This window comes from Lepidothrix coronata, unplaced genomic scaffold (assembly GCF_001604755.1).
Source record: "Lepidothrix coronata isolate B3197 unplaced genomic scaffold, Lepidothrix_coronata-1.0 Scaffold97, whole genome shotgun sequence".
Lineage (NCBI taxonomy): Eukaryota > Metazoa > Chordata > Aves > Passeriformes > Pipridae > Lepidothrix > Lepidothrix coronata.
Genome location: NW_016690277.1, coordinates 124226 through 150540, shown reverse-complemented (window position 1 = coordinate 150540; position 26315 = coordinate 124226). Strand labels below are relative to the sequence as shown.

General features: G+C 42.5%; 1 protein-coding gene across 2 annotated transcripts; it reads right to left on the bottom strand.

Annotated features, from left to right (window-relative positions):
- Positions 1-1229: 1229 nt before the first annotated feature.
- On the bottom strand, positions 1230-25101 carry MOGAT1 (monoacylglycerol O-acyltransferase 1). Of its 2 annotated transcripts, none has more exons than XM_017822433.1 (6): positions 24966-25101; positions 13923-14101; positions 13303-13504; positions 10551-10725; positions 7113-7312; positions 1230-4067 (listed from the first exon to the last, which is right to left on the bottom strand). In XM_017822433.1, exons 1-6 carry the CDS (start codon positions 25057-25059, stop codon positions 3913-3915), a joined length of 1005 nt encoding a protein of 334 aa, XP_017677922.1. In that variant the 5' UTR covers positions 25060-25101; the 3' UTR covers positions 1230-3912. The 2 variants fall into 2 exon arrangements, with proteins under 2 accessions (XP_017677922.1, XP_017677924.1); XM_017822435.1 differs by having other exon boundaries at positions 13405-13504.
- Between the last annotated feature and the right edge of the window lie 1214 nt (positions 25102-26315).

Below are 26315 nucleotides of genomic sequence, written 5' to 3'. Positions count from 1 at the left end.
TTTGTTCTTCTTTCTACGGTACAGTTACTAAGATTTGGACTCCTTGATGCAAGTTTCATGTAAAATTCAAACTTGTCTTTAAACTGAAGTTGAATTCAACTCCAAAAACTATTATTTCACCAGCTCCTCAGGGGATTGCCCACCCTCCCATGCTCCAGCTTCCCTGTTGTACCCTTTTGGCATTGAGCTCCTGGTTGTGGGCTGCTGCAGCCCAGCCCTTCACTGCTGTGGGTCACTTGTTCCTCAGATCCTTTGGAACCCCAGCAGGAACCTGGTTTCTGGTGATCCTTCAGGAGACTGCAGCAAGCAATCCATCCACCTCCCCTGCCCCTGATTTCTCACCATGTTATGAGCACATATGACCCCCTGAGGAGCAGTGGTACATATCTGAATTTCAGTCAACACAAGCCCACTTTGATACAAACCTTTATTATCTCACATCTTGCCACAGCTATCATTGAAACAATTGATGTTCATATTTTACAGACACCATAAAAAGTTACAAAGTGTAAAATATGCTTTGTAGTTCACAAAGTAAAAATACTTGAGGACTGACTTTCTGTAAACAAAATTTGTCACAGAGATGTTCACACACAAGGGAACAGGCAGGTACTGTTATCCTGAGCACGTTGGGGAAGCAGCCTTTGCGTGGTATAGAGGCAGAGCATCTCTGTCAATGGGATTACCTGGGGCATTAAAATCCCTTCCCTGGGATTACCTATGGCATTAAAAGGCACAAAGAGAAACACACCACGAAGCAGACCCCAGTCAGTGTGGTCATCCCATCAGAAATCTAAGCACTACCCAATTCTTCTAGTCACAGCTGGGGAGAGGGTGTCACCATTCCTACTGGCTCTTGCTTTGTCCAGCATGAACTGCAACTGAAGACTGTGTTACTCCAACAAACATGGGCAGCCTCCTCGTGGCTGCAGCAGTGGTGGGATTGGTGCCTTCACTGGCCAAAATGAGTCTCTGGCTTCCAGGACTCTGGCCTTTAAGCTCAGTATTGTGAGTCTGCTTTACAAATCCACACACTAACACAGTAAAATTTTTAGATGATGCCACGTCTAACAGGTTTAGAGATGGAAATTCTATTTTAAAGTAGTCCTATAGACAACTGGTTAAAAAAAGGTAGTTTGGAAGGACCATTATAAACTATAGGCAGCAGTTATTGAGCAACAATAAACATTTAAGTAGCTTGGAAATCTTGTTTTCCTTCTTCCTTTTTTCTATCTCCTTGTGTTACAAAGCAGTGACAATATCAGTAGTCATAGTAACACAATCCCTACTTGTTCTACCTATGCCAGTTATGGATGGTACTCAGAGCCCACAGATAATTTTCTCAGGGAAAACACAGGTAAGCCTGTTTTTAAGGTACTTTCTGGACCAGATATTGCCCCCAAATCAGTATAATAATAATAATAATAATAAATAATGCATATTCCCTAGAAGTTTTGGTTAATTTGATCAACAAAAATCCATTGTTACTTCCCATCCTCAGCCTCAATGTTAATGTTTTTAAATTTACATACAGCCTGAGCTTCTATATCATAAAGTAATGTAAAAAGAACTAACAGAGAATGAGAGGAAATATCTCATTAGAGCAGATGATCTAGGATAGAACAGTCTGACATGGACTTCAAGTTCTTCTTTCATGAATAATCAGCACTACTCATCAGGGCAGGCAGCAAAGAAACAGATCCAAAGGAAATTTCACACAGCTGGTTAAGGAAAAATGACTGCTCAGGGCTCATCACTTAGTACCATGCTTAGGACCCTACAGACCTCTGCCCAGGAAAAAACCTGCTGTGTTTGACCTCCCTAGAAACACGCCCTTCCAAGTGCTGAAACAATCCTGATCTTAAACTCCTGTCAAACCTGTACAGTCACAGTGCTTCCTCTTCTCAAACCCTGTTCCTAAAACCCATTTCTGAATGAGAAGACACCACTCAATATTTTGCATGCACAGACAGTCCAGAGATCTCAACCCAGGGAAAGATGGACAGAGAGTGAGGAAGTAAGATGCCTACACCACAGTGATCATCAGGCAGCAAAGGCATGGGAAGGGAGGGCAAACACATATGGCAGCAAGAAAGCTCAAGCAGAGTTGAATTATGGGCACATTTACAGCAGTCTGTCAGGGAAGAGGGGCTTCTTCAGGCAGTGCAAATTCCAGCCCTGGTTCCCAGAAAGACCCTATTGTCTAAGAGAAAATGAGAGCGGGATTCGCCGGCGCATTGTTGCCTACATCCATACACTAAAAGGAAGAGCTCTCCTAAGGAAACCAACTTGTTGCTGGGGGTGGGTTTGGAACACATACATCTGCTCTGTCTGGCAAATACTTGTTTGGCTTTGGAGCTTTGGTTCATTAGGAGTTCACTGTAACAGAGTTGAGATCTTTCCACTCTTTTCTTTAAACACTTTCATTTTGCTAAGATACTTTCTTTACAGAGTTCTACCTTGTTCCCAAAGTCCCAACTGTGTTTCTTCTAAGAAGCCTCCAGCCCAGCAAGCACACAATGTGCCCAGTCCTACTATTCCTGGAGCATCCCAGTGCTGAACTGAACCATCTGCAGATGCCCCAGGCTGCCTGACAACCCTGTGCACAACTTGCCAGAGCACCTAATCGATGTAATATTCAGGCAGCAAAACTGCTTAAAGCAAAACAAACTGTTCATTAATATCAGATCTGCAAAGTCCACATGCAGATATAAAGTATGTACAAACACAAGAATTTATCTCATAAAAAATTCAGTAATATACTACAATTCTCTCCACATGCCATAATCTCTGAGACCTAGGCATTTTAACTGAAAAACAGTTTGGCTCAGATTTTTTTCCTTTTTTCTGAAATGGATATCCACATTTAGGATACAACTTAAGGTACCTGGTTTATATACAAAGCCTCCTCTTAACCTGCTGCACCCTACAGCTGTGCTCACACTGCCTTGGCATTGTAGCTGTGTCACACTGCAGAGCAGCTTTCCACATACTTCCCCACATCTGTCAGTGGGGAAGAAAAGGGCATTACCAAGCAGATTTTCCTTGGTGAAGACTCAGAACTAGACTGAACAAATGGGGCTCCCCTTCCTTCTGTGCAAGTGCTTGACATAAGATCATTTTTACTTTGCACAAGGCGTAAAGTTCACATGATTCCCTCACTTCTCCTGTCCTGTGCCTGCCATCTCCTCTGAAGCTGGAACTATCAAACAGATGATTCAAAACACAGATTGTCCCAAAAAGTCACATCATTCAGTGCTTCCCACCACCCAGCACACACACGCACACAAAAGCTCAACACACTGTTCTCCTCCAAACAGAAGGTTTGCTTTGCTTCCTAACTCGGACAAACCACCTTTGCCAATATCCTATTCAGGGCTGAAAGCTCCTATTTATTCTTGAATTCTCATGTAAATGGTTTACAATACCCATCTGCTGAAAACACACACCTTCATTTCTGTGGAAGAGCAGCAGGGGTTTCTGGGATTCAGAGAACAACCTGATGCCACATTTGATAAATGCTGGAAAGTCTCTTAACTTCTAATCAAAGACTTCTTGGGTTTATAGTTTTCCTGCTCACGATCTCATGCTGGGGCAATTTCCTGTGCTCAAGCTATGGGTAGGTACCATAGTGGTAAGAACATTTGTGTGAGGTGTCTCACTTGCATTTCTGGTATAGATAAACCTAAAAGGACAACTCAAAACAGCACTGGCTTCGAGGCTTATATCCCAAAGATTTCCCCCCCACCCAAGGGTAAGATAAAAATCAAAAAATCATCTAATAATCCCTTCTTAAAAGTATTCCTTGCATAAGGATAATTACAGATTGCAAAATATGGATTGCAACAAAGGTATCTTTCAGCAGATATACTGTTTCTTTCCATGAGATTTGGAATTTCAAATTGTAATTTGCTATTCGAAGATGAGAGATTTATGCTCAGGGATCCCATAATTTCTTTTGTGTTCTTCAAACAATTGCCTTAGTTTCTGTAGATACAATGCATGTAGCTCATCAATCTCTTCAGTGGTGGGGTTCAAGTTCCGTTTCACAGGGATGGGGCTTCCCACTGCAAATCAAACACAACAGCAGCATTAGCTTCATTGACATCCCTTTTAAATTAGAATTGCTGTCCCTCTTCTAACAGATGCTACACAGCTCCCAGGGAGATGGCAGAATCACAGCACAATTCTCTTGCCGTGGGGCCTGATCCTGCCTTTCACAAACCTGAGTCCAGGGTCTGGTTTTTCACTTGCTTTTTGCTGAAGTTCAGGCAAAATCAGTTAATACCCCCACCATTTCAGTTTGGCAGCAAAAGAGCAAGTGAGAAGGGGATTAAGTTCTAACTTGAAAGAGCAGTTTACACTTCAAGATACAATCCCACGGGTTATGTGCTGTCCACAAGTTCAACATAGTATTTAAAAAATGTACTTTCTCACAGTCTTCTGTTCTGATGGGAATACTAAAGCTATTCAGTGTGTGGGACATGCCTAAGACAACAGTGGTGCCCTCAACCACACAGTCACAAAACAGGACTGCAGGAAACACAGTTACCTTCCAGTTTTTTACAGAATGGGTATCACTGCGCCAGAAATGTTGTCAGAGACCTCAGCCTAGGGTAGCATGTAAACTCCCAGACCCTCTAAGGTGTCTCTGAACCATCCATTGCCCACAAATGTAATTGCAACCAAAATGTTCTCCAGGCACTGCAAAGCCTGCTACTTGCTCCATCAGAGCGAGAGCAAGAGGGAACATGGAAGTCCGGAGGGCAGTCTCCTCCTCTACAAAAAGCTGTTGTTAAAAAGCCTGTGATGTGCTAAAAGAAGCTTCCCATGATCTCAGTCTTCCCTGTGTTGTTCAATCACTGCAGATTTTGACAGCTGTTCTGGCACTGGAGGCACCAAGACCCAAACCTGGATTACAAAGAAAATCTGTAGAAAAGCAGAGAGTTAAAAGCACCCCGAGGAGCTTTTCCAGAGGCACCTGAAAATCCCTTTCAAGAGATGTTGCCACTTCAAATTGGATGGTGTTGACTATAGGGAAGCCTAGCCAGAACCACAGAGGGGCTGAGTCTGCATTTTCCTGCTGCAGCTTCAGCTGCCAACAGCTCTCAGGCCCTGTGTGGTGCTGAAATTCAGGCTTTACGTGGATAGGACTGGGAACCCAGCCCCAGATTGAGCAATACCTTAGGGGGTATGAAATCAATATACATACAATACAGGATTTCCAGAAGCAAGACTGGAAACAGCAAGCAAACCCCAAGCCCTTCTGCAACAGCCTCTTCTCCCAAGAGTGGAGATTTCTTGTGGAATTAGAAACTACACTCATCTCCCTAATTTTATGTGCAGCTTTAAGAAACCTGCTTAATTTGATATTTGAGAGTTGTTTCTATTTCTGAAAAGCAGTAATAATTTTCAGGAAAAACAGAAGTACTGATCAAGCCCAAAACACTCAGACTGCACAAACCTTGGCTTAGCTGAATGGCTTTAGGATCCATGACTTCTGAACCAGGAATAAAACGCTGTCAACACAGCTAACTGGTGATCCTTGTGGGTCCCTTCCAACTCAGCATACTCTGCAATCTGTGAACCTGGCTCAGGTAGAGCTCACTGTGACTCTGCAGCTCTCAGAAGCAGAGCCAATGCTTTCCAAGCCCTGTTGAGCCATACCAAGAATAACCCACACAAGCCTCCAAGGACACAAGGACATCGTGACAGTTCTCAAACATGAGGAAAGATAAAGGTAAAGGATTTCATCAGATCTTATGAGTTCTGTTGCAAGACTCTGGTCTTGCTGATTTGTAGCACTCCTGTGCTCTTGCCAGGGACCACCTCTGCACTTGCAGTAAATATTACAATGATGATTTGACTCAGAGTAAGACATTTTAAGCTTCAGAACAGTCTCAATGTCATCAGCCAAAGGAAAAATTGCAGAAAATACATTTTAGGTCATCCAATACATCTCATTCCAATGCTTTCTTAACTCTCTGGCTTTAAAATAAGTGACATTTTTAGCCTACCTGTGAACAATGTGGGCTTTAAAAATTAAATCTTTTCAAAATATTTAACTGCATGAAGTGATAAAACAGAGATCTGCATGAAATTTAACATAAGAGATACATTTTTGTCTTAAACATTTTTATTTGCTTCATACTAAAATCAAATCATCCCTCCATTAAAGGGAGGGCCACATTAAATGTCCCTTGTGGAACACCAGAAAAGCTTGATTTACTTTTCTTTGGAAAAAGGCTTCATTAGCTCACTCCAGTCAGAATCTGGCAAAAAATTATTTGTCAAAAAGTATAAAGACAGAGAAGTATTGCTTTTGCATGATGCCCAGCATCACTTTTTTTTTAAAAAAGTGTGGTTGTCAATAGCACTAGTTAAAGCCATTAAAAATATATTCAGTTCCTCACTCCAGTGAGAATAGATGATCAGTAATGAAAACTTTTGGGGAAAAACACTCTTCCAAACTGCCTGTTTTGGCATGAACACTCACAAGTAAACATGACTGGATCCTTCCATGGGGAAAAAAACAAAAGGGAAGGAAACATCCTAAAGACCTGCAAAGCCCAAGGGCTGTGGCAGAGGTGCTGCAAGGTGCCCTCTCCCTTTCCTCCTCCATCTTTCCCTCTGTCCTGATGAACACCAGGTCAGAACCACACAAGTTCCTTCCAGTAGCCTTGCCCCAGAGCACTGCTGTGGTGGCATCACCCAACTGCTACTTCTCTGCAGAGTTAAGAAATGAAGGTTCTGGGCTTCTAACACAATAACTGCAGCATCCAGAATCCACAGCAACAGCTGGAGAGCCGTGGCATCCCTCTGGTACTGACTGGACAACCCTTGCGTTTCTTTGTGGATTGCTAAGGATAGAAGCCTGGGAGTAACTGAGAATGAAGAGTATGATATGGCCTAGGGCAGAAAGGGGAAAGGGAGAAGAAAACCTCCCCTTTTAACTGGGAAGGATAGCAATTAAAGAAAAATAGTTTAAATCTCACATACTGGTTTTAGATGCACAATAATCCATTCTTTTTATTATAACAATTTTATAAAGCAGCACACAGATGAATTTCTAAACATTTGCAGAAGCATTAGAAAAGGCACAGGGAACTTACCAACAGTATGAATAGGTTGCCTGTAAGGTATTAAGCCAAAACTGTATTGAAATACTCCTCTAGCATGAAACAGGGGTAAAGCAAAGCCCATTATCTTTTGCATCTTCTCCTGTATGTTTCTGAGCCACGAGCCTTTGGGGTTTGCAACTTGTTTGAATAGTTCATTTTCCCCAAAGGAAAACACCGGAACCAGATGAGCTCTGTAAAACAAAGAAGGCACTGAGAACCCCACATCAGCCTGCACTCACACTGCAGTTCACATCAGCAGCATGGAAACAGTTTCACAATACCCAGCACAGAAAGCTTCAGCAGCTTTAGATTTCATCAGCAACAGGCATTCAACTCTTCTGATGTGCAGCTGCTTTTTGATGCCTTGGGTGGTTTGTGTTTAAAAAAAAATAAAATGATAGGCATACAACTAGCAACTAGCTGTTGGCAGTGTTTGGTTGGTACCTATTGCAACTTGTTATGACTGTTCGTAATCATAAAAGTGAGTAATTGTATATATCATAAGTACGAGTTTATCCACTCCTGTTTCAGCAAGTCCACACTTGCTGCACTACATTTTCTCCATTGGGAAGCAAAGAAGCCTCATTTCTAACCTTATAATGCTCCCAGCTGGGTGGCATCAAAACCAGATCTTGGCTTGCCTTTGTCTTTTGACTGGCATAATGCATGCCCTTGATTTCAGCTTAAAAGCCATGATAAAAAACAGACATCCTCACAGACATGACTGCAATGCCAAAGTTCTCCTCTGCTGTCCAGTTCCCAGTGAAATCCTGCTTCTTCCAGACTTCTTTGAAAACACCAGCCTTAATCCATTATTACCAGAGGTCAAATCCTACCCACAGAAATTACATGAACTCGCTTTGGCTCTTGTACAGCCTAATGAATTCTCATTCAGTTCATGAATTGGCTTGGCAGGAAAGGCACTGACTGCTGGACAAACTACTTGGGTAGATGGAATCAGTCCAGTTGTCTCCAGCAGGTAAACCCACCATTATATTGAAAACCTTGACTGCAGTATGCTTTTTGAATAATGCTTAGCTTCATTAAATATTCTACAGAGTTCAGAGAAAAAAAGAGCAGGGTAATCCTAAGCAGTCTCTGAAGGATTCATAGATGTTTTATTTGCTTTACTTAAGTTTTAGCTTCTATATTTTAGCTCCATGCAGCCCACATTATCTTTGAGGAAAACCTTACTGTAAAATAGCAGCATTGCTATAATATTGTCAGGATGAATTTCTGCATGGCTCTGAATGCCTGAGGAGGATGGAGGATGCACTGAGGACAGAGCTGGCAGGAAAATACTGTGGACAATCAAAACCCACCAGTACAGAAAAAAATCAACTGCTTCAACAGCTTCTTTAGCCTGAGGACTATCATTCCCACCTACTATTCTGACTGGTGTCTGCTCGAAGTTTCTTTCTCCAGTGGAGCACATATCAGCATCCACCTGTAAAGGAAATATTATAAAGCCTGGTACTTACTGTGGCCATGTAAAAACTCCACTTTTTATTCCAACACTAAGACAAACAGGAATATCGTGTGGTGCAATAGTACCCTGACACTGTGGGATTTGTTTTAATCTGGTGAAGGCTTTTGCAAGATGCTATGTAGGAGGCTGAGACAGAGAAATAAGTAACTTATGGTTATGAAACTAAAGATAAGTCAGCTGATTCGCCGTTTGTTTCATGTCTTTAAGATTTCTTCACTTCATATCAGATATTTGTACTACCTTGGACCACAATATCTTTTGCAGAAGTGCAGGACTTCTGCTGACATATTCAGACCACTTTTGACAAGTTCCTAGCTGAGGAACACAGCTTCTCTGTGCTGGCAGCACAGGAGCCAGGGGCAGAGAGGACAGCTTTCTGCATTGCCCCTTCCTCTCTTGGTATTTGATGCTGCAATTCATGAGCACCAGGAATGTGTGCAGGCACTGATGGCAGGTGGCTCTTCTCATACATGTCCCACAAGCCTCCCTTACCCTTTCACTGCCACATTAGTTGGAAGCTTTCTTCACATTTTGTTACTTTTTAGAAACAAAACATTAAAACCCGAAGCAATTAATGGATGCAGAATCTTTGGGCAAGAGCTCTGTTAGAGTCATATTGTCCCACAGCAGCCATTCCTCTGTTTTGTAAGTGTCCTGATCTTCTTGTTATGTGTTAGAGATGCTTTTGAAATCAAGGCCACGACAGGCACGGGTGTATCTGATTTCTCAATCCAAATCAATTTAGATGAGAGATAATGACCAGCCTTTGTGATCTGACAGACCAGACATTTATCAACATGCCAAAAAAAAAAGAGAAAAAAAGGGCACCTAACTATTCTTCTAAATTTTATGGTTAAAACAAGTAAAAGCTACTGAGAGTGTTGAGGATCCCACTGAATTAATCAGCAGCTGAGCAGAAAATGAGTAAAGACTCATTTAGGTGCTAAAGTTCTAATTCAAATACACAAGAGGTGTTTCTGGGTGCAAATTAGACTAAAATGTTACTTTCTATTGGCAAACAGGTCCTTTATGAGTCTCCTAGTCATATGTATAAGAAACTCTCTTGGAATTTTGACACAGAACAGTTTCTAGAACAGACCTTAGAATCCTGTGTGAAAACAGAGAGCTCTTCTTGTAGACCACCTTTTTCCAGTTAATAGCTTAAAAAGCTGTTACAGATTTCTCAAGACTAGTATTTCTTTCTCATTGCTTCACATGTCAATATATAATCCTGGGAGCTTTTCAGAAAGCTTATCAGGTACAAGTCATTGGTTCCAATATTTCTAATATACAAGCCATCTAGACCAGTCCAGAACAAACACAATAGCTTCTAATATGTAAATCACTCAAAAGATAATACCATCTCTGTTTAGTTACACACTGATGGCTGCTTGATAATAAAAAGTAAGCTAGTTTTTCACCAAAAATTCCCAGGAACTTACTTTTGCAAATAACAATCTTCAAAAGGAAGTCTTTAGAATAATGGTGAAAGCAGATCTTCCTCGACCACAGATTTTCAGTGATTTAATAAAACAGGGCCTGGCTTTTCAATTTGTTTGTTTGCTTAAATTGGTAAGAAAAGTCTATCTTAATGTAACTTCCATTTAAAGACCAGACAACAGAATGTTTGTTCTACTCAGCAAAACCAGCCAAGGTTTACTAATACTGTTTCATAATTCTCACTCTTTGCTAGTGCAAGAAACAAATGAAACAAAAGATATGCTAATAACACCTACTGTTTACAAATTATGAAAGTCAAAGGGAGTTTTCAACACTCCCAGATAGGATCTAGGTGGACAGGCTCACTCCTGTGCCAGATATCTGCATGTTCTTAGACAAGTAACTTTCAAAGTCTCTAAGTTTATATAATATGAACTATATTTAAGAATCAATCTGCATTCAAAGCATGCTCACTACATCAGCCTAAATGGGAAACCTACCCATGCTTCAGGGCCATTTTAATAAAGCCCTTCCTCTTGAGGATGTTCAGTGTTAGACTTCCAGGATGTGCATTCAGAGACTCCTCTGCTCCTCCGATCACAATGATGGACGCGTGGCCACCTCCTTCGTTATTCAGCACATACGAGACACTCTCCTTGGATGCAGAAACCATTCCTTCAGGAGAAAACATTTCAAGAGTGACCAGTGGATCTTCATGTGCAAGTACAATGGAATTTAAGAAATATTTTTAAATATCTAGATTGTGTTTCAAAATTATAACAGCATAGGACAGAGTTCAACTCTGCAACAAATCTGGTCTTAGGGAAGTCCTTTGATTCACACTCATGAGCTAAATGCTGTTGACTACTGCAAGAGTTTTGAGTTCTCCAGTGTGCTCCTCTGCCACGTTAACTCCCCCTCAGAGAGACTCTGTGCCTGGGAACAGAGGAGTTGAATGGCAGCAGATACTGTTGAGAGGCAGCAGCTAAAGCCATACAGCAGGTGCATATAAATACAGGCACAGAGGGGTTAAAAGAATGAATAGAGGACTTGTTAACTCAATGGAGCTACAGTGCCAAGCTGATCCCCTTCATTCTTTTCAAAGCTATAAAGCAGCAGCTCCATTTAAGGCAATGGCCCAACAACATTAGAAGCAGCAGAACTTGTACCGTTCCTAGTGATTGCAACAGCTCATTCTCTAGTAACCAGGCCCCAGCACTCACCAACCTATTTAGGCTAAAATAGCAGACTACATGAAGCTTTTGTGGTACTCCCACTGGTACTTCTAATCAGAGGCACGCTGCTGTATGAGCCTTTATCAATGATTTAGATCTTGCTCTGGACTTGGTGCTTTGAAAAATCCCCTTTCTAACAGATACGGACCTAACCCTTCCAGAGTTCCTTTGCACCCTAATTTTTTACTTCAAAGGCTCATAGTAGTAGCATTTACCCAGAAGCTGTGTTTAAATACACTGTGCTGAATTAATATAATCCAAATGATAATTTAGAGATCAAGTCTAATTGATGTTGTAGTTGGTTTTACAGAGCTGGTATCAAAATGCACTCTTTTGGATGTCCTGGTACTCGCTTAGGTGTTTTTCTCTCAGGGACATTACAATGTGGATCATAAAAATTTCATAAAAAAGGAAAAATGACTGTCACCTCGTTTTGAGAGCTGGCCACCAAGAGGAATAGCTTGCTACTGGAGCAAGTTCAGACCTCAGTAAAAAGCTACTTCCATTTGCCATATAGGTTTTCACAGTCACTTTTACTCTGAAAAATGCAGCTGACCTGAGACTCACAAATAATTCAAGTGATGCTCGTTCACACATCAGCTTGCATCTTCTCTGGAAAGGAAAGCAAGGGCCACTGTCTTTCCCCAGGACAAATGTGTCCCACTGCTGAGGCTGAGATGTCAGCCTGCATGCAGGCACCGTTCCCTGCTCGCTCAGAGCACAGCTCTGCAATGACAACTCCAGCCTGGCAGGCTTTGGAGACAGGCAGAACAACACTGGGAGATGAAACAATGTGCTAGGAGCATGGCTTTCAGTACATAGAAGATTTTGTGTTCCATGACTTGACTGATAACCTGTATGACACTGAAGGTCCTCTCTGGTTTATCAGCTGCATACCCGTGAAAACCAAGCTCCAATGCTGACTATTCTTTACCATGCTTTTTACTGCAGTTGTTTCTTATCCTGCAGGTAAATATTTGTTCCTCGGGGTCAAGATGCCAAAAACATGTAAAGCTGACTTCCAGCCTAGGAAGTTTAACAGGGTTTAAAAGACACTATTTAAAATTGTCATATTCTACCACTGCCAGTCCTTCACTCTGCAAGCCTCAAAGAATCCCCTCAGAAATAACATTTGCCTGGAAAGGCATTCTCTGCCATGTTGATGTATATGTAGATATGTAATTCTGATATTAATCTGAACAACCCCCTAGGTCTGTTTCTATGAATGGAGCAGCTGAACAGCTTATTGAGATCACACCACCTGTGTTACAGTCAGGAATAAAGTTACATCTCTATCTCCCAAACCTAGTCTTGTGCATCAGACCATACTCAAATACTCTAGTTGAGTGAATTTAAGTAAAATAACTCCTGTATTAAACCACTGTGGGGGAATGCTAGTCCTGATTTCATGAGTCATTCTACTCTTCCCTCAACTTTCTTGCTTATTTTTTATTACTGCAGTACCAGTCATGAATATCACCCCTTTATGACAAGTGCTGCTTGGAACAGAGAAAAAAGGATCCTGTTTTTAGAGTTTACATCTCAATTAAAAGTACACAAATTTGCAATATGGGACCTCAGTCAGAAGCAAGTAATTAAGATCTGACTAGAAAGATATTTGTAATGAGTAAAACTTTAAGCTCCCTCAGGTAAGAGATTAGCCTGAATTTGTTTCACAAGTGCCTGCTCCATGACTAAATAACATTATAAATGATTATGCCCTTCTCTTCTTGCATAAAATGAGTACTCAGTACTGCTGTCTCACAGTTCAAGAGATAACCAGCAATTTTTTTTCAGAAAGGAAAAAAAAGCTCAGTGGTACAATTTAACAAAACTATTACTAAAACCTTCCAAATTGTTTTGTTAAATTTCATCATAAAATACAGGTTAAATTTAGCATCAACACTGATCCTCCTGAAGTGAAATTACTTACCTTTATAAGTAGAGGAATAGACCCTACATTTGAAGCAGAAGCTACAATATGGAGGAACAGCTGAGACATTCTGCTTTTACCTACCAGCACTCATTACGTATTCTCTGAAGAAGGGACAGCCAAACCAGATGGGCATGATATGAAGATATGGAGTAAGCCCAGGAAATAAATTTTTGAAACTTGTACCGGTGCAAAAGTTTCCGAAGGCTCCAGCTACCAGGACCCCATGAGGGTGAAAGCCAAGTAAGTAGTTGTGATTTGGGTTCAGATCTGAAGTTTTTATAAGCTGAAAAATAGAGTCAGTGGAGGACATTATAATACTTACCTCAAAAACAACAAGTACGGAGATTGCACATTGACAGGACACAGAACCGATGACAATTCATCTCTTCTGAGCACTTTAAACTATTGTCCCATTTTACAGATGAACGAAGTTTAAACAGACGTGTCTCAAGATATCATGTCTAGCATTTACTGTGCTGAGGCACTACCTGGTGACCCAACAGTCCAAGCAGAAAACCGGGCCCTGTCCCTTTTTGTCACTATATCTCAGATTTCCCATGTTTTAAAAAGAAGTTAAGTTCACCCTGGAGTAAGTATTAGATTTTTACCAAAGATGAGTCTTAGACAGTTGTCCATGCTCATGGCTATTCAAGCTGCCTCTGTTCCAATGTTTACAGTTCTGTGAGAAACTTCTTACTCACATGAATGGGAAAGTATTCCCTGAAGTACTTCCAAACAGTCCAGCTTCTGACCCATTGGGACCGTCTGCCTCCAGCACATGGTGTTTCCCAGTCGAGGTAGAGCCACAGCAGATACAGAACAGCAAGGAACCAGAAGTTGCCCAGGATCAGGATCACAAAGAATCCACAGCAAAACTGTCCTGCAAGATACGAAAAGGGAAACCACAGCAAGCATTAATCACAATTGTCTCCTTTTAAGACCCTGAATGTCCAGCCCTGATATTTTTATTATGGATGTTACTCACAAGGCATACAAACTGAACTCAACTTACTCCACATTGCATTTTTACCCTGATGGCGAAACATCTCATGGGTTTATCACCTCAGGAGAAATAATAATTTCTCCTTCTACTGCACAACAGGATATTTGGTAACTAATGTTTGGTAGAGAGCATCTGGTTTACCTAAGGCAGAATAAAAGGACATAGCAGGAGCTAACGAGGATGTGAAGCTCCAGGGAGTGAGAAGAAAGGAGAGCTGTGGAAGGAAAGAACAGAAAGGGGACCACAGCATCATCTCTTTTCTAATTAGAGCAGTGTTGGGCAATAATTTTTCCATTGTTTCTTAGGTTTTCTACCTATAACATGGGACTGGTAGTTCTAATCCCAGTCAAAAGTGCTGTCAGTGGTCAAGGAGACACAATAGAGAAGATCAAATGTCCTAGTTAGAACATCTGGGACCAGTTCATCACTGTATGAGTGTAACCCAAAACTGTGTATTCTATAGCCTTCCATGCCATTTCCCAGAAACTGGTATCAATAGACTATTTACACCTTCTGCCCAGAGCAGCCTGACTCCTCAGGCTATAAACTAGGTGTTAAGAGGCCTGTGAGATAGGAGGGTGCCTCCCATGTCCTCACACTCTTTTGTGGAACTCCCCTCCCTGAGGGAAGTACTGAGCATTCCTGCCTGAACTGGAGAATATATAACCTTGGAGTCTTGGAACTTTGGAAAACACTCGTGGGATCCAGAGGAAGACTGCAGATCACCACTTTCAACTGGACTGCAACCATCACCCTCGACTGGACTGCAATCACCACTCTTGACCAGACTGCACCAGCACTCTCACCAACAGGTTTTCCCCTCTCCTTTTACTTTGGACTCAGGGGACCCAACGAGCACCACTCTGTTCATGCCCCAGGGTGCTGGGTTATACATTTGGGTTTTGTGGGTTAAAACCAATTGTTTGTCTGTATAACCGTACTTATTGTATTATTTTATTAAATTGTTATTCTGACTTATAATCTCTCTTTTGAGTTGAGTTCATTTCCCCTGCTGGTTTACCTTTAAACCAGCACATCGAAACATCAAGAGGTTCCACTTCAGCCACTAAACATGTCACTCTAAGTGGAAGTTCACTACTGCTATGGAAACACAACAGCAGTTTTAAGTCCTGATACATCCATAAGTACATCCTGCTACAATAATGATACATAAAAATTGTATTATACACAATTCAAAGAGCAAGAAAAAGCTGTTCGGTTAAACACAATGTGTTACTTTAGGACTCAACTCTCAAATAATTATTCAGGAAAACACTATGGAAACTTCATCTTTGTAGAACTTGAAGAATTTTACACTCTTGGAGCAACTTGAACAGCCCTGGGCAGCGCTGGCTGAAGAGCAGTACAGAGGTACCTGCTGCTCTCTGCCCTGTGGTACTCCCTGCAGCAGCCTGCTTGCTCTGACACCTCCTGAAAAACCCTATCAGGCTCATGGATCAGACCCTGAATTCCAGGTTTGAAAGGGAGCCAGGGCTTTAGCATCATGTATTTATAGAATGGCAAGCAAAATAGGACCCAGTCCTCACTGGAAGACTCAACAGGCAGAGTTGTAGGAAACAGGCATTTTTCAGTGATGTTTTATAGAGGAGAAGTAGAACTTGATGTCTCCCAGTTGACTGGCTTTCATGGGGGAAATATCTTGTTATGTCCTAAAAGAAGTTATACCAGTAAACCATGCTGAGCTAAATACACCAATAAATAGAGCACAATTAAAAAAACCAAACCAAAACAAAAAACAACAGAAGTACTTCAGGCAATAATTTGGCTAACACTAGGTAAATATCACCAGAACTGAAAACTTTGAAATAAACAGATGGACCAACAGTAAAACCCACTCATCCTAGTTTAGATCACCTTCATTCAAGAGATATTACTTGGGCATTGAAAACTCACAGCAGATTTCCCAGACGAAGCAGGTTTCGAACTGCTGAAATTCAGAGCTTAACCTGGCCTGATGACACTCTTGTGTTTCCTTCAACCTGAATACTTACTTTTTCCGAACTTCAGCCAACTTGTTCTTGTGCCTAGTTTGACTGTGCCTTCGGAACAGAAATTAATATCTTGTCATGGGGTCACTGAGAACTACCACAGAATCCAGAAGCAGACAGAGAAAGCAAAGTTGCTGGTTAGATTGAGTAGAAAAGAAAGGGATGAACATTCACATTTATGGCAGGGATATGAGCAGAAAAATAAGGAATTTCACTTGCTCTGAGGAAGCAATAAGGAAACAACCATAAACAAAACCAAGAGCTGGATCAAATCAACCATTTTGAAGGATACTCCATTCCTCAGTACAGAAGGTCTTCCAGCTTAAACAGGCAACCCAAGTTTTGCACAGAAAAGCACTTCAGTGAGAGCTCTTGAAAAATGCAATTGCTAACTGAGACCCACAGACCTCCAAAGTCAATGTGGAAAACTCACAAGAGTTGCAACAAGTTCTAAGGAACGTCACTAATGCAGGACAAGTAACACAGGTGAAAGATGACACTCAATTCCACTGCTCCAGATGAAGAAATCATTGGAAATCCCACACCAGCATCACTTCAAAATAGGGCACAGAAGTCTTTTGAGGAAGTCACTACCTGTTCTTTGAAGAAGAGATTCTGAAACTACAGGAATTTCTAGGAATGCTAATCTGGACAGGATGCTAAAAATTCACAGTTTAAGTTTGAATAAGTACGAGAAGTTTTTTAAATCACCATAAATCTATTAGTTTCAAGTTGTTATGCAAAAATTGCCAAGGATTTATATTTGCTAGCCTTCCTTGCAGAAGAACTTTTGGCTCAGTGCAGAATCACATGGGTTTTTGGTATCAGTTTCCAAGCCAAATAGATGAAAGGTGTTTTTTAATCAAAGCATCCTTGCTGTGAGACCTAATTAAATCAGCAGTGAGAAGGCCCCGATAGCAACACTTAATCCTATGCAGACAAACATACACGAGATCAACAAGCTCAATGCTTTGCTTTAGGTAGAACACATTCCTGAGTGCATGCAAGGTATGGGGAGATAAGTGTGCTGTTAGCACTTCCTAAGGAGAGCTCAGCATCTTGTAGGACAAAGTCGATTACTGCATTCCCTGTGAGACACGTGGCAAATTCCTTTTACCATACCTCCTTATTATTTCAATGCATTAGCAGCCTGCAAGGTGAGTTAAACAGTGATGACTCAAACCCAATGAGCCTATGAACACAAACCGGGTGTTTTCTCCTTCAGACAAGACAGTGAGTAAACAAATGACAACCATTTTACCCAAATTCATAAACAAATTCCAGGCAAAAGGTCAATAACTTGGACTTCATCATTCTACTCTATCATTATACCCGTGGATGTAATCCAGTGTATGCTGTAAGAATAATTTTTTGGTAGAACTTGAATTAAAGCTTTGAAAAATATCTCTATGGTGTATTGGAATAGTGGGGGGAAAAGGAAATATAGATTAAAAGAAAAATCACTGCCATGGGACTCTGAACATAGGGTTTTCCAGCCAATGTTGGCGAGTCCCTTTTCCTCCATTTCCCCATTTACAACATGTGGATACTCATCTGTTGCAACCAATGGATGTAGTGTTAGCAGCACTGGAAGCCATCCTGCCCAATGATATTTGAACCCCTGATGCTTTAATCATTGAACAGGCTCTGAGTTTGCAGCTGTGGGCACCAAATTCATAAAATAGTTAAAATACCACAGAGGTAGGAAGTAGGAAAACAGCACATTGGGGGACAAAATACAGGTGATGCCTGCAATTGGAAGACCAAAATGCATTTGTAATTATTAAGGAGTCAAAAATGTTTGAGTAATATCTAATGTGATGGCCACCAAACGTCCTCTAGAAGAAAAGCCTCTCATTACTCTCAGAGCAGTCACAAACCATGCCCAGACAGTGCAAGTGTGTCCTAGGTGCCAAGGATGCTTGTCTCAATCCAAACAGCACTACAGGCTCTCTGTAGTGCCCAAAAAACCTATGCAAAGCAGCTCACTCCAAAATCTCCACAGGGCCTGACAGCTCTGAACTACCAGCCAGTTCCTGCTGTTTCCCACATGCCATTAGCAAAGTTTTCTCTAAACACATTATGTTGCTATGCCTTAAATGAGATGAAGACTTTTAGAGTTCAGCACCAGGGACATGATAAATAAAACATCTTTTTTCTGCTGGCATTCTACTGAATACACAGGTAGAGATGTGATTTTTAATATTGTACTTCTATGGGCTTTATGAGTACATGTGCATACCAATACACAAAGCAAGGTGAAAAGCTCATTTTTTACACCTGTGGACACAGAGGGGAAAAAAACAACAACAACAAAACAAAAGATGGCATATCCTTCAATAACCATGTTGATGTATCTACAATGGAACACCTTTAGTTTTCAGATCTCAGACTCTGAGCTGGGTTAGGAACAGAACATTGGAGGGAACACACAAAGAAAATTCCACAGTGATGTTTTTATCCCTAATGCTCTTCTCTATTATCCCTCAAGATACCACTGATAAGTTGATTTTGGCATTAAAAAAAATTACTTTCCCTGCTTAGTGGATTCTTTCACGCTGGAAAAGAAAAAAAAATCAGCTTTAATTTCTGGAAATACTTTCTGTATTATTTATAAATCATAAAGAAAGTGATTTAAATTTAAATGAAGTAACAAATACCACAAACGGACTCCAACAGTCCCACCAAAGTAAGACCTGAGACAATAGGCAACACCTGAAAGGAGGCAACCTGCTAGGGCAACAGTATCATGCCTCTGCAGCTTTTACATAGAAAGTCTCTTTTTAAAAAAAATAGAGTCATAATGTTAGTACTATCCTGTTTAAAGCCTACTAGTCTGTGCAATTCTGTCAATTTACAAATTTCCACCAGGAGCACAGGAAGCTGCTGTCACTTTTTAATTATGGCAAAGAAAAAGCTGGGAATTTATTTAAAATAACTGCACTGGGAAGTTGTTGAAGCCCACAGGAATTTGGTATCCACCTCCAGGACTGAGGTGGTCAGGTGGCCAGCATTCGTTGAATACGTGGCAGTCTCCTGTAGTGGAGGGCCTTTGTCAGGTTATTGGTTACAAATGGGAGCCCCAGTCAGTTGAGCATTCCTACCAAGGGAGCTGTATCTCAACAGTGGTGCGATAATGAATACAAACCACCCTAAGATGCAAGGTTTGAAGGTTCGTTTATGCCGAAATTTGGTTGCAGTTCCCAAGACCTTGCACTGGCAAATACTGATAAACTACAGATACAGAGCATTAAGCACTACTGACTTGCAGATAGTGTGGTCTGGATACCATAAATCCCTCAGTTACTAATTACCAAATCCCAAAACAGCTTGCCAGATTTAGCCTACATATTTCCTGTTTCTTTTATTTCTCCTTAGGCATCCACTGTCAGTTATGTTCACGCACAGGTTGCCAGGCCAGCATCTCTGGCCTGACACAGCACAGTCATTTTCTCTTCTTATTCTTGAGAGATACAAACAAATATACACAGATATATGGTGAAATTCCCTCCCTACAACGAAGGTAACAGAGGCAGCATTCCTAGAAATACTAGTCAGTCAGGCATCAGTAAGTACCCTGTTATTCTCTGTGATCACACTTCAGTCACTACCCACGGGCCAGCAATAAATTTTATGGATAGATGAGTTCAGACTGACAAAAACATGTAGCAATACCAGCCTGCTTGCTAAGATAACTCAGCTAAGCTCCATGAGCCTTTCGTAATTATTGAAAGAGTTTTTTTTAAAAAAGGCTTTGAGGAAGAACAAGACCATATTAGTTAGCCAGCTATCGCTGATGAATTAAATCAACAACAGATAACAAACAACCATGGCATGTTTTGGGAAAAAGTTATTATTTGCTTTAGCACATTACCTGCTTTCTCAACACAGAAATCACGTATTAATCCAGCAGCAATATCTCACCCTGTGGCAAATTTTTCATCATTTCTACTCTTTTGGGGAAGCCAGATCCACAACCCCAATCTCCAGCAAGTTCAATTAACAGACTATTTCATCCTACATGCACAGAAGTTTAATCACTAGAAAACAGGATGTACTTTAATATATAACAACGTCTTCAACATATTATTTTGTGGCTTCATGCAGATTAAAGTATACCTTATATTACATACTCATTTTGTATGTATTTTGCTAGTAAACACAGGGGTGCCTGCACAACAGTCACTTCCTAAATCCCCAACGAGAAGAAGACCAGCTGGACCTCAAAAGTGAGCCTTAGAGGATGCATCCCCTACCACCACCTTGTCTCAGAGCAAAACACTGGTACCTCTGTCATAGGGTTAAACTCTCATTTTCCTCTCTCATCATCATCCAAGACATCACCACTCCACCCAAGTTACCTAGTTATGCATTTGATTTTGTACGTGCTCAAACTCCACTGTCCCTTTTCACATCAGTTGCACAGAAGCTAGCAGGAGAGAAGCTCACCAACCCATCTTCTAGCTTTATTTTCTCCAAAATGCTGTCATCTGATTTGTGCACATAAGAAAGAAAGGAAAACAAAAGGCTAAAGCACCTGCCAAGCAGCACTTCAGTCAAATCTGATTGGTTTGTCATTTTTTGTTTGGTTGGGTTTTTTNAACTCCACTGTCCCTTTTCACATCAGTTGCACAGAAGCTAGCAGGAGAGAAGCTCACCAACCCATCTTCTAGCTTTATTTTCTCCAAAATGCTGTTATCTGATTTGTGCACATAAGAAAGGAAAACAAAAGGCTAAAGCACCTGCCAAGCAGCACTTCAGTCAAATCTGATTGGTTTGTCGTTTTTTGTTTGGTTGGGGTTTTTGTTTTGGTTTTGTTTGTTTGTTTTGGTTTGTTGTTTTGTTTTTTTGCTTAAATGGTTTTGTCTTTAAATGAACCCTTTGATCTACCTCCTGGCTAGGTACTGCTCACAACTGAACCTCACTGACAGATGTGCAATACTGAGGCACACATCTCACACACCAAGGATAAATCACACAAGGATAAGTTACTGTGCAAGAAACAGAAAACCTGTTCCTAACAGGAGGATATTGGACAAAGTGGTAAACACATACAATTAATTCAAAGTTCTTGAGAAAAATATTTCCAAGCTTAAAAACAAAGATTTCGTATTAAACACTAGGGACATCCATTGCATTAATTGACAGCGACAATTCCTTCTGTGTGTGTGTGTGTACCATGAAACCTATGGCACAAAAATGTGAGTGATGTAACCTCTTTGCTTTGTTGGTCCAGCAGCAGTTACAGGCTCGGAGATTTCATTTCTCCAGGTGCCTTTCTGCCTGGGGTTGGGCTGCACAATGGCACAGAGTGATCAAGAGCAGACAGCTCCACAGTGAGACATGATGTGGGTGCTGCACGAGCTTGGAATGGGGCCAGACCAGCCCCAGGACTGTCAGTCCCTGGCCAAGATGATGAATCTCTAATAACAGTAATTACAGCCATAAAACTACCTATCAAAATGGTCTGTTTTGGCTTTTTTCCAAGGTAGGTGCTATGAAATTGCAAAACTTCATATATTTGCTGTTTCAGCAGTATAACACTAATCCCTTGGCATTATAATTCAGCCTGAAGATCTTTTGAATACCTGCCTAATACTGCAAGTAACAGTATCATTTTAGCATTTTCTAATTTTTAGTTTTCATAGGTTTAGTTTTCTGGACTCCAGACTAACCATAACACTTTTCTTTCAAAAGAGGGAAGCCCATTTAAAACACCTTTTCATGGAACTTATAACTAAACTTTTTTGGCCTGCTGCATTTAGAGAACATAAGATAGGAAACCATATGGCAGTTTCAGCCAGCATACGGTGGGAATCTGTGAATGGACATTTCTCTCATCTAATCCAGTATTTCAGAACTTATTTTGGCTTCTGGTGTCATGCCCTTGGATAACGAACAGACAAATCACTGTTACAATGAAAACTTGTCTTTTCCCTTTGAGGGTGAACTCTGGCAGCTTGCAGCTCAGAACAAGGAAGCACAGGAACTTACAGCCAGAATTTTAAAGAGGTTCCTTTTGTGTGTAATGAAATTCTATGCACATCTGTACAGCTTTTTTGAGGCAGAGGCATGTTTACTCTGCCTACGCTGTACAGCAGAAGTAATGTATCTGTAATGCAGACCCAGCCTAAGTTGGTATGCTGCATGAAAAAGCACAACTTTGCTTGTACCATTCTGCTGCAGCTATTTTTTCAGTATTTTTTGACTGATTCGCTCTTTCTACAGTGGGGATAAGATTCAGTCTTCACCAACTATTGCATGTCTGTATTTCAGATTGACTTGTGCACAGCCTTTAGTCACACCAGCAAGAGGGCATTTTTAGTCATCAATTCCACAGTCTCAGAAAACCATGCAGCATTACGAGAAAGCAAGCCTGGAGAGAAAGGGATTTTTACATTTCTCAGCCAGGGAGATAAAACCAATGCTTGATTTTCTGAGTCTTCTATCCAAGTCACATTACAAATTCCAAGTTGAAATAATAGGCTCACATACCTCTTACAGCTTATTCAGTGTGCCAAATCACATTTTCACATGTCACTCCCCAGATTTAAAGGACATCATTAACCGATTAAGCTTTTGTCATTCAGGGCACTAATTTTCAGAGTTATCTGTTAGTCCTACTGTTCATTTTACTAAGTTATGGCACCTTACCACATACCTAGATAGACAACTTTGGGAGCTAGGACAGTCCCCTGGTTATTCACTGCTCTAAACATAATACCTCTATCTATAATATGAATCATTAGTTATCATGGGGTGTTATCTGTTCATGTTTTCACATGTAGATATTTAACACAAGACAGACTGAATCTACATAAGATCTTGCTTGCCATAAACTAGTTGCAGCCACATACAACCCCCCCAAACAACGCCTAAATCTCAAACCCGTCTCCTGCAATCAGCTCACACGGTATTTCAGTTGTACTGGGACACCCCCTCCATGATTTGAAAGTGTCACTTTTGAGTTCAAGAGCTTACAAACAGATAATGCTTCCCTATTTTATCTGCACAGCAGGGGAAAAAAAAAAAAAAGACAAAAAATCCAGACATAGAAACAATTCAGAACTTCAGAAACCACCCCTTTTTTCACTGCTTTAAGTCATTTAGGATTCAGCCACCTGAATTTTCCTGCAGCTAAATGAAACGTTTTGGCCAGATCACTATGATTGAAAGCTTACGTCTATGAAATAGACGTATCCAAGCTTACGTCTTGGATAGCCCTAAAGATAAGCATCCCCATGAAGCACAAGCAGATAACCATTATTAAAATCAATTTGTTCACCAAAATTCAAACATTCTTGCAAACCGCTTTTTCGTGGTCACATGTACTCACTATACCAAACATAACCAGCCATAAGACCACTTCCTTGTTGATTTTCCTTGACATTTATTCCCAAACACCACCAGCTGCAGATGACAGCTGCCTACTTCTGCTGAACTACAGCAAGAGTGGATTTTCTGCACCCCAATCACTTCTAGTAAGCTCAGAAGGATGTGTTTTTCTGCAGCAGTATTGCTACTTTAGGATAAAAAATTGCTTTCTTCCACTGCTACTGAACTTCCACTGCATTATGAGACTGGAAAAATGGCAACTGCCAAGATCTAATTCAATATCAGAAAATTAGAAGTACAGACTATTTACCATGTAGACACAAACACAAACCGTTCATACTCCAACTACATAAAATTTAGAGGTAAGAAAACAGCCAGATGCTAAGGTTAAATCTATGAAGATGCTTCATACCCTCCATGCTTCTCCCACATACGCATATCTTTCCTGTGTGGGCTAACAGCCTAAAAAAAGAAATCATCTGAAAGACATGAGACCATCTGAAGGATAATATATTTGTAAGACACACAAGGAAGATATGCACACATTCCTTTTCTACTTGTAAGTCCTCAAGCACAGACGGTCTCGAAGCATTCCAACATTTCCAGTAAGGCACAAGTAATCAGTTGCTCTGTACCTCAGAACAGATTATTTGATAACCACTTCCCAATTTACACAATCCATGGCTTTAGTCTGAGAGAGTTAAGGCTTATCTTTCCTTATCAAGTGACCCATTCGACAGAGTTCAAGATAACTACCCATGTGAATAAGATTTGCTGCTGTGAATAGGTGTTTAGTGATAGGTGTCTATTAAGATATTATGAACATTAATTATAGAGGAACAATCAGTGCAAAAAGTTTATCAAGTAGAATTGTTACAAACACTTCCTCAAAGCGAGGACATTTACAGAAATGGCTGCGTTTGAGCCAGTTCCTTGATGATCCCTATTAATTTTCATCAGCTAGTTAAATGAGAATTTTATTGAACTGCAGTATATAAAGTTATTTAACACAATTACTAATGAAAACAGCATTAGTCATGTACAAGCCTTTATGCTCATGTTCAGTAAAAAGTTGCTCTCAGAAACCTAGACAGCACCTCAACGTGAAGACACAGTCACTAGCTTTTTAGGATCATATTTGAAAAAGAACCCATAGAATGAAATAGACCCAAAAAAGAGGGAAAGCCATCCAGAGCTTTAAGAGAAGAAAGAAGTGCGATGCTTTTCCCCGCCCAGGGATCGCCGGGGAGCTGCTCGCCTCCGGCCGCAGCCTCTGCACCCACGTGGAGACACGGGGTGGCACAGAGCGACGCACACAGGTACCGCTGGCCACGGAAAAAGCCGATTCTTAGCCCTTTTCCCTCTGGGGCAAGGGTAGGAAGGAGGAAGGCTGTTACCCAGCAGGAGGAAGGAGAAGATCCACTGCAGCACGGCGACTGTCTGGATCCTCCTCTTTAGGGGGATGTTGATGGGGGCAAACTCGACCTTCATGCTGACGGGCGGAGAGCAGCGCGGGGAGGCGCGGACCTGCCGGCTCCGGTTCCAGCCGTGGCTCCAGGCGCAGCCCCAGCCCGCCTCACCTGCCCGCTCCGCTCCGCTCCGCTCTGCCGCGGCCCCGGCGGAGGACGCGCCCCTCCCGCCGCCGGCGCTGCCCACGGAGAGGCGGCACCGCCCGCCCCGGCCGTCGGAAACCCGATCCTGGAGCGGGAGTGGGATGCAGCCCGGGCGCGGCTGCGGGGCTGGTTCTGCTACGCCCCCTCCTCAGGGACGGCTCTCACGGCCCGGGACACCGCGGCTGCTCCGGGTCCTGAACGGCAGCGGGGCGGAGGCACCCGCGGCTTTATCGGAGCGAGCCCCGGGCCCGCGGAGCCAGGTGTGTCCGCACCCCCTGCACCCGCGGAGCCAGGTGTGTCCGCACCCCCTGCACCCGCGGAGCCAGGTGTGTCCGCATCCCCGGCACCTGCGCTGCCCTGACGGTCCGGGCCGGCGTTTCCTCTCGCAGCGGCCGGAGCGCCGGCGCTCCTGGGCGCGCTTAAGGCTCTTGCCATTAAAGAGCTTATGCAGCTGACCCAGAACTTAAGAGTTCCTGCAGCGTTCGGGGTCAAGCCTTTCGTTTCTGATTAAACCAGCACACGCACAGCCTCCTCCCGCTGCCGGGGTGTCCGTAACGGGGACCGTCCCAAACAAAAATGAAAAGTGAAAAAGAAAACACACTCCCGAAACTTGCACAGCGCTGCCCCGGCTGAACCCGCTTCCCCGCGGGGACGGCGGCAGCGCCCGGGACTCCTGGTCCAGTGTGGGGCCAGGGACAGCGCCGGGACTGGCGGTCCCGTATGGGGACAGGAACAGCGCCAGGAGTGATGGTCCCGTATGGGGACAGGAACAGCGCCGGGACTGGCGGTCCCGTATGGGGACAGGGACAGGAGCAGCGCCGGGACTGGCGGTCCCATGTGGGAACGGGGAAAGGGAGAGCGCCAGGACTCGCGGTGCCACGTGGGGACGGGGACAGGGACAGCGCCGGCACAGCGGCAGTACCGGGACGCCCCATCCCCGCGGGCGGTGTCCCCGCTCCCCGCCGGCCCCTCCCGCCCCAGCGCCGCCGCCAGCCCGGGTCCCGGCCGCCGGGCTGATGTCACGGCCGTAGCTGCCCGCCGCGCTGCCGGGGCCCGGCGCGCCGCCCTCTCCGTCCCCGGGCGCAGGGCACGGGCGGACCCTCCCCACGGCCGCCCGTCCGCGCCGCGTCCCCT